Genomic DNA, 11998 nt, shown 5'->3' with positions numbered 1-11998 from the left:
TTTAAATTGACATGAAAAAAGATAATTGAAAAGAATTGTCACATTATATGCCAAAATACGGTAAATACACTCCCGTGAGCATTAAGATAGTTTAATCATATTACGCAATATTTAAGGAGTTTAAATATATTTATAGATTTTTGTTTGTGTTAAAATAAAATATACTACTAGTAGTAGTATGGGTTTTTTCACTTCAATCGCATAATCTTAAGATTTCTGCAAAAGAAAAACTCTTAATTATTATGAGTATATTATTCCATTATGTACGTAATTCCAATTTTTTAAGGAAAATGTTCAATTTTTATTAATCTAATTTTTCATATTACTGAGATCCGAAAGATTTCATTGCTGATACATAGTAGTATGATTTAGACCTCACGGTGATTTGGTTTATATAATTTATCGAAAAAATAAAACAAGCCATTAAAGAAATAAAACACAAAAGATAAAAAAAAAACTATATACTATTTGACTATGAAATGATTAAATGAAAATTTATCTGAAAAACATACTACTACTAGTTATAGAATTAGTTTACAATTAAATATAGCAATTCAGTTATGTAGTGTGTTAATTAATACTAGCATAATTAATATATAATCTAAATCAATCCTAAAAATGGCAGTGTTAAAAAATATTTAAAATTATATATTAAGGAGAAAATAGTTATAAAATTATATCACTAAAAATAAAATCATATTGAGGGATATTATGCATATGAGTAAACTTATCTTTTCGAAATACTATGAGTTTTGGAAATTTCGAAAATAATATAATTATATGTATACAGCAATATATATAGTTTTTTTTATTTGCTAGAAATCGACCACCTAACTAAAATCATGCTTATCTCACGCAAAATATCACTATAATTTTGGATAATAATCCCAAGACTACTTTTTTATTAAATTTGAAACTTACAATTTTGTCCGATAATTATGTACTTTTAACTCATTAATTTGGCTACCAAATACAAGTTTTTTAAGCAAAAATTTGACCTCAAACTCTAATCGTTTTCAACAAATCATGTAGTTATGATGTATCGAAAGCATCAGTGTTTTGCAAATAATATAACTTGATTTGACAATTTAATTTCAAATATCAACATTAAATGCGAAAATATAATTCGTTAACAACTTCTTCAATTTGAAACGCAAATAATTGTTTACTAGGGTGCGAGCATTATTCTATGGCCTGTTTATTTTCAGAAAAATTACATTATTGGAATATAATTCCTAGAAAATCTAAAATTGTGACCTGTAAGCCTGTAACCTGTTGATATTCTCAATTTTTAGTTATTATTTTAATTCTAATTAACTAATACGCGTAATAGTCCTAGTTAGAGGACTTAGAGCAATAAGCTTGAATCAAAATATTAACTGAAATAATAAAATATTACAACAGAAACTATGATCCATATTTTTTACATCAACACAAATAATAACAATAATAATTTTACTTAAGCATGCTACATAGATTTTAAAATTGACTTCATAAATTATTAATTAATAACATGATAAAAAGTACTAATCATAGTTATTTTTATGATTAGTACACCTTATTAATTGATAACAAAATCGATGTAAAAATATTATTATAATGATTACTGTTATTATATTATTTTATTTTAATAAAATAATAAATCTAAAATTAGAAAAAAATAGAAAATAAGAATACAAAAAATTTATACTACTACTTACTTCCCTTATTTTGAGAATTATTATGAGCTAGTACTAGGCAAAAAAGTCGAACATCCACAAGAATCAGGAATTAGGAATCAAATTAATTTTTCTAAACAAACTGATCCTTGTATAATTTTAGCTATTTGAATTTAATTGAATATCCCGCATATCAAAATTTCTAAATTAAAACAATCATTATCCGCAGCAAAATGTAATCGAATAGAGCACATTTATTGATTACACTTCCCCGACATAACGACTGAAAGCAGGGGTATTCCCGTCAAATCACACTCCACACCAGAAAATTCCGTTTATATTTTAAATATATTCCACACCAGAAAATTCCGTTTATATTTTAAATATATTCCACACCAGAAAATTCCGTTTATATTTTAAATATATTCCACACCAGAAAATTCCGTTTATATTTTAAATATATTCTCGCTTCGGATTTTGTTCTCACACACTCACACACACATATACACACACTCTCTCTCTCTACACACGTCTCTGCTAACCGCAGACATTGTATTTATATATAGCAACTCTCCCGGATTATTGTGGTGATGGTGCTTATCATTTATGATCAACTATCCGCGGCATTGAAGTTGACTTCAACCTGCTTCACCGATTTTATCATCACAAATTGAGACTTCCAATACTATCTCGCTATAGTTCTATATATATATACACCAATTGAGGCGGTTGTGATTGAGTTATCCACTTTGATTGGAGTTCAGTTTCTGCTGCAATGGAGGGGGAGAGAATGAGAGGCCTCCGCCGTTGTTTGCTGGTGCTCACGGTGAGCTGAAAATGGAGGGAAAATCGGCGAATTCAGTAGTGTTTTTATTTATTGGAAATTAGTTGATTTTTTGTTTGTTTTGCAGGTATTGTTAGTGGCGGCTGTGGTGGAATCGGAGAGGTCTGGTGCGAGGCTTCTTTTGGCGGATAGTGGCGGGTATTGCTTCTTCTCTGTGTCGGTTTTGGGAGATGATAGTAATCGACAAATGTCTGCTCGTGGTTTTAAGCTTCACAATTCTGTGTGTGTGTTTTGGCTTTATTTGAAACCCTTTTGGAGGAAGATCGAAGGTGTTTGGAAAAAGTTGGGAGGAATTTCCGTTTCTAGTGTTTTTTTCCTCCTTATTGCTTGATTTTCTCTGATGAATTAACTTTCAAGATAAAAGTTTTTAATTAGTTAATTTATTTTTCTTTGGATATACGCTAGCTCTTTGAGTGAGTTGATGGAATATGATGTACAAACTCATGTTGCTCTCAGCAAAAAAAAAAAACTAAAATAAAAAATGGAACTTTGAAACTGTTTTTTTATTCAACCATCACTTTCTGGACTTGAACAAAATAATCATATTGATTTCAAGAATATCTGAGAGTTGTGAATATACGGATTTGTGAGCATTGTTTTCGAGGTTTGCAGCTATAAAACATCCTATTATTGAATGATCAAACGAAGTGTTCTTTTTTCAGACAGAGACATTCGGAGGAGTACTGCGCCATGTACGACATTTGTGGAGCACGTAGCGATGGCAAAGTGCTGAATTGTGCCATTGGCAGACCTGCAGTCAAGGTAAATGCTGCTGGGATCGTGCTTCTCTGGCTTCTTAGTTGTAACTACTTGTTAGTTATGGTGTATTCTATTGGTTGTCTTTCTAGTTTTTCTTGATGTTTTGGAGCAATGGTATGTGTAAGTTTGAATATGTTTGAACTCGGTTATTTGTTTGATTATAACAGCCAGATGAATTGCTATCAGCAAAGGTTCAAAGCTTGTGTCCTACGATTACTGGAAATGTATGTTGCACGGAAGCACAGTTCGACACTCTGAGGACGCAAGTCCAGCAAGTAAGAAATTCAGCTTTGTTGTTCCGTTGAAGTGAACATAACTCGCATGCAAATGTTTTGGCACTTCGATGAGAGCCACATTATCTTTGTGTAAATAGCTATGGATATAATTGACTGATTATGAATAAAAAGAATTCATGTGCAGGTGTATGTTTTGTGCATTGAGTATACTTTTCTGGACATGTGAATTTGATCAATTTCACTGGAATCTCCGTGTTTCTTTTTAATGTCTATTAAATGAACTTGTATTCTCATCGAATACTCTTTCTGCAGGCTATTCCTTTTCTAGTAGGTTGTCCAGCTTGCTTGAGAAATTTCTTGAACCTATTCTGCGAGCTTACATGTTCCCCAAACCAGAGCCATTTTATCAATGTGACTTCTATTGCCAAGGTCAGTAATCCTTCTCAAAGCTAGTGATTTTGATAAACGACTGTTTACTATGGTTTTATAGAGCGATCATGTCTAGCATCATTTAGGATTTCAACCATCTCTACAGCCTTGCCACCTTTCTCTGATACTGCATTTTAATTGAAAAGGTTTCAATCATTTCGAGCTCTTCTTAAACATTTTTCCATGTGCTCTTTCCAGGTTGGGGGCAATTCGACGGTTAATGGTATTGATTATTACATAGCTGACTCTTTTGGTTCGGGAATGTATGAATCATGCAAAGAAGTAAAATTTGGCACCATGAACACTCGAGCCATGGAATTCATCGGTGCTGGTGCTAAGAAATTTCAAGGTGAGGCCGCACTTCTAATCTCCCAAGTTACCTTTTAAGTAACCTCTTTTTGGTCCTAGAAAGTCTACTTACTAGTGATTGCGCATGACAGAGTGGTATGCGTTTCTTGGTAGACGGGCGGGGCTTGGTGTACCAGGATCACCATATGCTATAAATTTTTTGCCGGCTGCCCCGGAATCAGTGGGAATGAAGCCTATGAATGTGTCCACATATTCATGCGGGGACACTTCATTGGGCTGTTCGTGCGGCGACTGTCCTTCGTCAGCAGCCTGTTCAAGCTTGGGTCTTCCTACTCCTCCCAAGAAAGGTTCCTGTTCAGTGAGAATAGGATCTATAAATGTGAGAATGTTGTCTTAGGCGCTGATGGAAACCAAGAGATTTCCTCACTGTGATGTAAAAACTCGAATATGACATGTTTCCCATTCTTGATACGTGCAGGCAAAGTGCATTGAGGTTGGAATGACAATATTATACATAGTACTTGTTTCTGTGTTTCTTGGATGGGGATTCTTCCACAGGAAAAGGAAAAGGAGTCCCGTGTCTAAAACCAAACCTGTGATTAATATCCCAAATGGGGGTGTTATTCGCCGTATAAGCAGTCAGAAGGATGAAAATGTCCCTATGCAGGTGCATGCCCGTGTGAACTTCTCAATTATGTGTTTGATCTCTCATTGGGGCCTTTCTCCTATTTATGATTTTTTCTTTAGTACTTTCATCACTCACTCTTTTGGAGGCTGGGATATTCTAAATCAAGAATAGTCAATGCCAAAGCCCACACTCATAAGTGGATCGTTTAATTTTCTTAAACACAGATGCTCGAGGATGTTCCACAAATGAACAGTGGAGTGCAGCTTTCAATCGTGCAAGGCTACATGTCAAAGTTCTATAGGTGAATTTTCATTTGAGTCAACTGCAGTAAAGTACATTTTGTCTGAGAAGGGATTCATTGACATGGTTGACGGGGTATGCCTGTTTCAGGAGATATGGCACATGGGTGGCCAGAAACCCAGTCCTTGTCCTGTGCTCATCAATCGGTATTGTTCTGGTGCTCTGCTTGGGTCTTATACGCTTCCAAGTAGAGACGAGGCCTGAGAAGGTACAGTTAGTCTCCAACTACTATCTATATTGGGTTGCTAACACATAATGACTAACCATTTAAAATTCTAAAGTTTTCAAACTATTGCATTTCAGTTATGGGTGGGCCCTGGAAGTAGAGCTGCGAAAGAGAAACAATTCTTCGACAGTCATCTTGCTCCCTTTTACCGAATCGAGCAGGTATTACAATAGCTAATTATGGTGCTTCTTTGACAGAGTATTTACAGACTGAAATTTTCCATTTTAAAACATTCAGCTCATAATAGCAACGATCCCGGACACTGTGAATGGGAAAGCACCAAGCATCGTGTCAGATAGCAATATCAACCTGTTGTTCGACGTACAAAAAAGGGTAATCCCCCTTTTGGCCTTCCCCCAGCTTTGTCCCATTTGGTTTCAAGAATGATTTTTCTACTCGTGAACCAGTAGTTGCTACTTAGAGAATTACAATCTGTCAATTATGACAGGTGGATGCGATCAGAGCAAATTTTTCTGGTTCGTTGGTATCTCTTACTGATATTTGCATGAAGCCACTTGGCAAGGATTGTGCCACTCAAAGTGTTCTTCAGGTATAATAGTTTTAGATGCCAACGTGTTTTTGTTTTCATAGTTTGAACTTTTAGTTGACCTGGAAATGTTTCACTCTGTGATAGTATTTCAAGATGGATGCCCAGAACTATGATAGCTTTGGGGGTATAGATCACGTCGAATATTGTTTCCAGGTACTATTAGTGGGCTCTGTCCCTTGAATATAATCTTCAAAGCCTCGTTTCTCTCTACCTTTGGATACTTATTTGTGATCTGTCTCTTTCAGCACTATTCCTCGGCCGACACATGCGCCAGTGCGTTCAAAGCTCCACTTGATCCGAGTACAGCTCTTGGTGGTTTCTCTGGGAATAACTATTCAGAGGTAACCGTCATTCCACTTGTGAGCAAATTTTTTTGATGCACAAAGTAAATAGTCACAACCATTCGTTCCAAACAGGCTTCTGCTTTCATAGTGACGTATCCTGTAAACAATGAAGTCAACAAAGATGGGAATGCTACCAAGAGGGCAGAAGCATGGGAGAAAGCTTTCATTCAGCTAGCAAAGGTAATTCTTGTTTCTAATCCCCGAGAGGTGAACGTATTAACATAATTGCAATCATAACACTCAGAAAAAGTTGTATATAATCCGATTATATACGTCAAAGATATAATGAATTCAAAGTGATAATGGGCATCTTTTTGCTATTTTTTTTGTCGAGTTGGTTTGTATGTTAATAAAATCAGTTTTCTTAACAGGAGGAGCTCTTGCCAATGGTGCAATCAAAGAATTTAACACTTGCCTTTTCTTCAGAGAGTTCTATCGAGGAAGAACTGAAAAGAGAAAGCACAGCAGATGCTATAACTATCATGGTAGGGGAATAAATCTAATGTTTTAAGTGTTATTTTTCATATAACTCTTATTATATGTTGTCATCTTGTTCCAGATAAGCTATCTCGTAATGTTTGCTTATATATCCTTGACTCTGGGAGATGTTCCTCGTTTCTCTTCCTATTACATCTCCTCCAAGGTATAATTTTGTGAATAAGCTTTATTAAATGCATATTCCTTAAACATTAAAACCAATTCCATAAATTGTACTTACATTACTGGTTAATATTGCACAATGCCAGATATTACTAGGTCTATCAGGCGTTCTGCTCGTCATGCTTTCTGTGCTCGGATCAGTTGGTTTTTTCAGTGCTGTTGGAGTAAAATCTACACTGATAATAATGGAAGTCATCCCCTTTCTTGTTCTGGCTGTAAGTTCGATTTTGAGCAGCTGTACAACTGCAAGTCTCTATATTGTATAAAAATTGTTCCCTTCTTTCTTATCAAACAGAATGTTCAACCGAGAAGTGGTTTACTCATTGATTACAAGATTATTTTCTTCTCTCGATGACTTGATGGGTTTTTTCAATGGTGGTCAGGTTGGGGTGGACAACATGTGCATACTGGTTCAAGCCGTAAAGAGACAGCAATTAGAATTGCCGATTGAGGGACGGATTAGTAACGCACTCGTGGAAGTAGGGCCGTCTATAACACTAGCTAGCCTCGCTGAGGTCTTGGCCTTTGCAGTGGGAAGTTTCATTCCTATGCCTGCTTGCCGCGTCTTCTCAATGTTTGCAGGTTAAAAATCCGCTGTTTGAATATTGATTTCCCCCCTTTACCGATGTCAGTCTAACTTACTGTGGATGTTCTACGTGCAGCATTGGCTGTTCTTCTGGATTTCCTTCTTCAAGTTACTGCATTTGTTGCCTTAATCATTTTCGACTTCCTGAGAGCCGAGGATAACAGGATTGACTGTTTTCCATGTATTAAGACATCTGGTTCAAATGTGGAGCTGGAGAAAGGTATAATTTTGTGCCAGCATTTGGGACTGCCTATCGTATACTAAAAGCATATAGCTAAAATGATGTATTTTCTGAAATTCCAGGTGGTAATCAGCAGAAACCGGGACTGCTAGTGAGATATATGAAGGTATGAGATAGATTTACTGCTCTTGTCTAATGAAACTACCCTTTCTTTCTGATATCTGTATTTTTGTTTCATTAACTGTGCTTAATCTCTTTTTTTTGCTTTACTAACTAGTAATTTTTCCCGTCTAGGAAATTCATGCTCCGATTCTTAGCGTTTGGGTGATTAAACTACTGGTCGTCTGCACTTTTGGCGCACTTACATTGGCAAGCATAGTAAGTTGTTGGCCTCAGATCTTGCCTATCTCTTAAGAAATGTTTGAATCGTCTTCTAAAAGAAAAACTTCCCATTGTTGTCTTGTGAAGGCATTGTGTTCGAGAATACAACCTGGTTTAGAACAGCAAATCGTTCTTCCTCGAGATTCATATCTTCAGGTCTTCAAACATCAACATTTCTGTTTCACGGTTCCTATCTTTTTCGCCACCCCCCTCAAACTTCACACGTTGCGCTTTTATTCTCTTACTGCAGGGTTACTTTAACAATATCACGGACTATCTCAGAATCGGTCCTCCACTCTATTTTGTAGTGAAAGACTATAATTACAGGTAGCTTTGGTTTGACTCTTGTTTATGCAAACCCCTATAATTGATACTCCATGTTTACTACAAATACTTGTTCAACTTAGTCCGGAAATCAAATCTGCAGTTTGGGCTTATGAAACTATTACTTTCTGCTATGACTTCAATATTCCAAGACTCACCTCTCAGCAATATAAGGGAATTCTTGACGTGCTCGTTTTTTATTTTCTCAGTTTAGAATCGAGACAGACGAACCAACTCTGTTCTATCAGCCAGTGTGATTCTAATTCTCTTCTAAATGAGGTAACACAATGTTATTCTTGAAGTTTATAAACTTTGGGCCCTTCAAAGTGCTGCACAAGTGTTTTATCCTGCCAATTTAATTTTAAACATTCTTTTGACTAATATACTAAAAAAATGTTATTTTGAAGATTAAATTACAGTTATTGGCATGGACCTGGTTTATTGGAGTACATATTTTAGACACCTGTATAGATTAGTTTTGTGTCTGAAACTGTTATTCTAATTCATACTCCCTGAATCATGCAGATAGCTCGAGCTTCGTTAGTGCCAGAATCTAGTTACATAGCTAAACCAGCAGCTTCGTGGCTCGATGACTTTCTCGTTTGGTTGTCTCCTGAAGCTTTCGGATGTTGTAGGAAATTCACTAATGCAAGCTACTGTCCTCCGGATGATCAGGTCTGCCATATACTCATTTCATCCGTTTTTTTTTTCATTTTCCATCTCAAAATAAATGTTTTACGCATTTTTTCTAAAATATTTTTTCAGCCTCCTTGTTGCGCGTCGGATGGTGGTAGTTGTGGGCTCAGCTCAGTGTGTTCGGACTGTACAACGGTAAAATAAACCTCTTCCTCTCATGGACTTTATACTGTCTTAATTAATTAACACCGGTTATCTTAAGAGTGTTCTCCGTTTATGCTATAATTTGGCAACAACCTTTACAATTGATGACTATAACAAATTTTCAGTGCTTCCGTCACTCGGAGTTGCAAAATGGCCGCCCATCAACTGCACAATTTAGGGAGAAGCTTCCATGGTTCCTTAATGCGTTGCCGTCTGCTGATTGTGCCAAAGGTGGAAATGGGGCATATACAAGCAATGTTGAGCTCAATGGTAAATATTCTCTAAATACTTTTATAATAAATCCAATTGCTCTCTCTCTCTCTCTCTCTCTCTCTCTCTCTCTCTCTCTCTCTCTCTCTCTCTCTCTCTCTCTGACATTGATGAATCATTAGGCTACGAGAATGGAATCATTCAAGCATCGGCTTTTAGGACATATCACACACCCCTTAATAAACAGGTATAATTTGGTTCCTGGATTTTTCTTGTAGCGTTTTCATTCTGGTCTACTGCAGACATTTTACATGAACGTATGTCTGCAGGCTGACTATGTAAACTCGATGAGGGCTGCAAGAGATTTTAGTGCAAAGATGTCTCATGCTTTGGGGGTAACTTCCTTCGTATATTTGATCTGTCCCAGTCATTTGAACTTTGGCTGACGTTTATTCACTCCTTTGCAGATTGACGTTTTCCCATACGCTGTGTTCTATATGTTCTTCGAGCAGTACCTTAACATATGGAAGACGGCTCTGGTGAATCTCGCTATTGCCATGGGTTAGTTCTTTTGCTTTTCGTTCATTTTCATGATTTTCCTCTTCGAAATCTTGATGTTCGAAAAGAGATCTATCCCAATCGTCTCAATATATTGATTTTTTCTTGTACTCAACAGCTGCTGTCTTCGTCGTCTGCTTAGTCATCACTTGCAGGTTAGTCTTGCATAGAAACCTCGTATCTTTCATCGAAATGACTGCATGCTCACCCTGTTTTTTGTTTCCTTTCTGTGCTCAGTGTGTGGACTTCTGCAATAATTCTACTTGTTCTGTCAATGATCATCGTGGATCTTTTGGTACGTTCCTCTGCTCGATTTGCACGGTTAAGCACCCTTTCAGGCAGGTTCCGACGTTATAACTCGTTTCTTTGGTGTCCTCAGGGAATAATGGCGATCCTAGGTATCCAGCTGAACGCCCTGTCGGTTGTGAACCTCGTGATGTCCGTGGGCATTGCCGTGGAGTTCTGTGTCCATATTACTCATGCTTTCTTGGTCAGATTTCTCCCCTTATTTACAATCATAAGCTTTGTAGCATTGGCTGTAGAAGAATGAAAACGATCAACAACTTCGTATAATTGTGTCCCTTTTAGGTGACGAGCGGAGATAGGAATCAGCGGATGAAAGAAGCTCTCACCACGATGGGGGCATCCGTTTTCAGGTTCGATTATTTTTTCCGTTCCGGTTGCCCTAGTTTTTCGACTTTTTTCTACCTTCTGATTACTTACAGAAACAACCTCTCCGTTGCAGCGGAATCACACTCACGAAGCTAGTCGGAGTGCTCGTTCTTTGCTTCTCGAGGACCGAAGTTTTTGTGGTCCGTGATCTTGCATGCACAAATGGATTTATATGAGCCATTTTTCGTTATGTTTCTAACGTCTCGTTCTTATCTCTTTTGTGTGCTTTGCAGGTTTACTACTTCAAAATGTATCTCGCGTTGGTTCTTCTCGGCTTCTTGCACGGCCTCGTCTTTTTACCCGTAAGATATACTCCATTCGCCCTAAACCCTAAATCCTATCGAAACCCTTAATGAGTTAGTTTAATTCACCCCTCTAAATTGTGATACTATAATTTTCTAAAAATCCTATTTTTCGCGAAGTTATACCATCTACTTCCTTCATTCTTGTTAAAACACATGCACACGCTCAATCTCCGGCAAAGAAGCTTCGTACCCGGCAATGTCCGTCCCGTATTCGTAGTTTTTGCAAAGATCATATTTTTTGTGGAATTTGATCGTTGATCGACGGCGGTGGCCGTGTGTTTTTGCAGGTGATTTTGAGCATGTTTGGTCCTCCATCAAGATGTGTGCTTATAGAGAAGCAAGAAGATCGGCCGTCAACATCATCTCACTTTTAACCTTAACAACGTCGAAGCATGCGGTTTTTTGTAGTGTACGAGGTTTAATATTTTTATTTTAAATTTTAGTTTTGTTATTTATTTTATTTTTGGTGGGGTAATGGTATTTATAGATAACTAATTTTCCTTTTGTACAAATAGCTAGTGACCTAGTGTTTGTTCAATTGTAAAGCTTATTTACATTGTACCTTTTGAGTTAAAGGGAAGAGAAAAAATCAACTCTTAACCTTTGGGTTACATTTATGCACAATTTTGAAATGAAAACTCTTATAATAGTGATAGCTTTTAGAAGTGAAAACTCTTATTTGAAAAATCATGTATCTTGTCTTATATTTATTCGAGATATTGGAGAAAAATACGAATAAAGTCTTGGAGGAGAGAGAATAATTTAAATTTGTGGTCGGTAGTAGAAGAAATTGCCAAAACTGTTTTTCAGAAATCCAATTTTCATGTGCCTATTTTTATTGCTATGTGTACAATTTGCCAACCAACCCATAACAAAATTCTAAAAACAATTCAATATACTTTTTTTTAGAAAGGAATATTTTGGTTTCACACCGTGCATATCTTAAATTTCAAAGGTATTAAATGAGATTACTTATACAAGCAAAACAACAACAACAA

General features: G+C 36.4%; 1 protein-coding gene across 1 annotated transcript; it reads left to right on the top strand.

Moving 5' to 3' along the window:
* The first annotated feature begins 2141 nt into the window (after window positions 1-2141).
* Window positions 2142-11600, top strand: LOC121792895 (NPC intracellular cholesterol transporter 1-like). The gene is made up of 39 exons (XM_042191026.1): window positions 2142-2484; window positions 2570-2640; window positions 3165-3264; window positions 3429-3536; window positions 3810-3926; window positions 4125-4275; window positions 4367-4614; window positions 4714-4902; window positions 5088-5164; window positions 5254-5371; window positions 5467-5550; window positions 5627-5722; window positions 5838-5939; window positions 6024-6092; window positions 6185-6280; window positions 6356-6463; window positions 6655-6768; window positions 6843-6926; window positions 7030-7158; window positions 7327-7525; window positions 7606-7749; window positions 7833-7876; window positions 8005-8088; window positions 8179-8247; window positions 8342-8418; window positions 8625-8694; window positions 8941-9090; window positions 9181-9246; window positions 9381-9525; window positions 9648-9712; window positions 9795-9860; window positions 9933-10026; window positions 10142-10178; window positions 10261-10318; window positions 10403-10513; window positions 10612-10679; window positions 10769-10835; window positions 10929-10997; window positions 11288-11600. Exons 1-39 carry the CDS (start codon window positions 2434-2436, stop codon window positions 11372-11374), a joined length of 3882 nt encoding a protein of 1293 aa, XP_042046960.1. The 5' UTR covers window positions 2142-2433; the 3' UTR covers window positions 11375-11600.
* Window positions 11601-11998: the final 398 nt, after the last annotated feature.

Source organism: Salvia splendens, chromosome 2 (genome assembly GCF_004379255.2).
Source record: "Salvia splendens isolate huo1 chromosome 2, SspV2, whole genome shotgun sequence".
Classification (NCBI taxonomy): domain Eukaryota; kingdom Viridiplantae; phylum Streptophyta; class Magnoliopsida; order Lamiales; family Lamiaceae; genus Salvia; species Salvia splendens.
This window is presented reverse-complemented; position numbering and strand designations above follow the sequence as displayed.

Bases quoted from the DNA above. Each gene is read 5' to 3' on its own strand.
- LOC121792895 (XM_042191026.1), top strand. From the start codon at position 2,434: ATGGAGGGGGAGAGAATGAGAGGCCTCCGCCGTTGTTTGCTGGTGCTC. The intron at 7,750-7,832 runs GTATAATTTTGT...CTGAAATTCCAG, and splicing joins AAATGTGGAGCTGGAGAAAG to GTGGTAATCAGCAGAAACCG. The intron at 8,089-8,178 runs GTAAGTTGTTGG...TGTCTTGTGAAG, and splicing joins CACTTACATTGGCAAGCATA to GCATTGTGTTCGAGAATACA.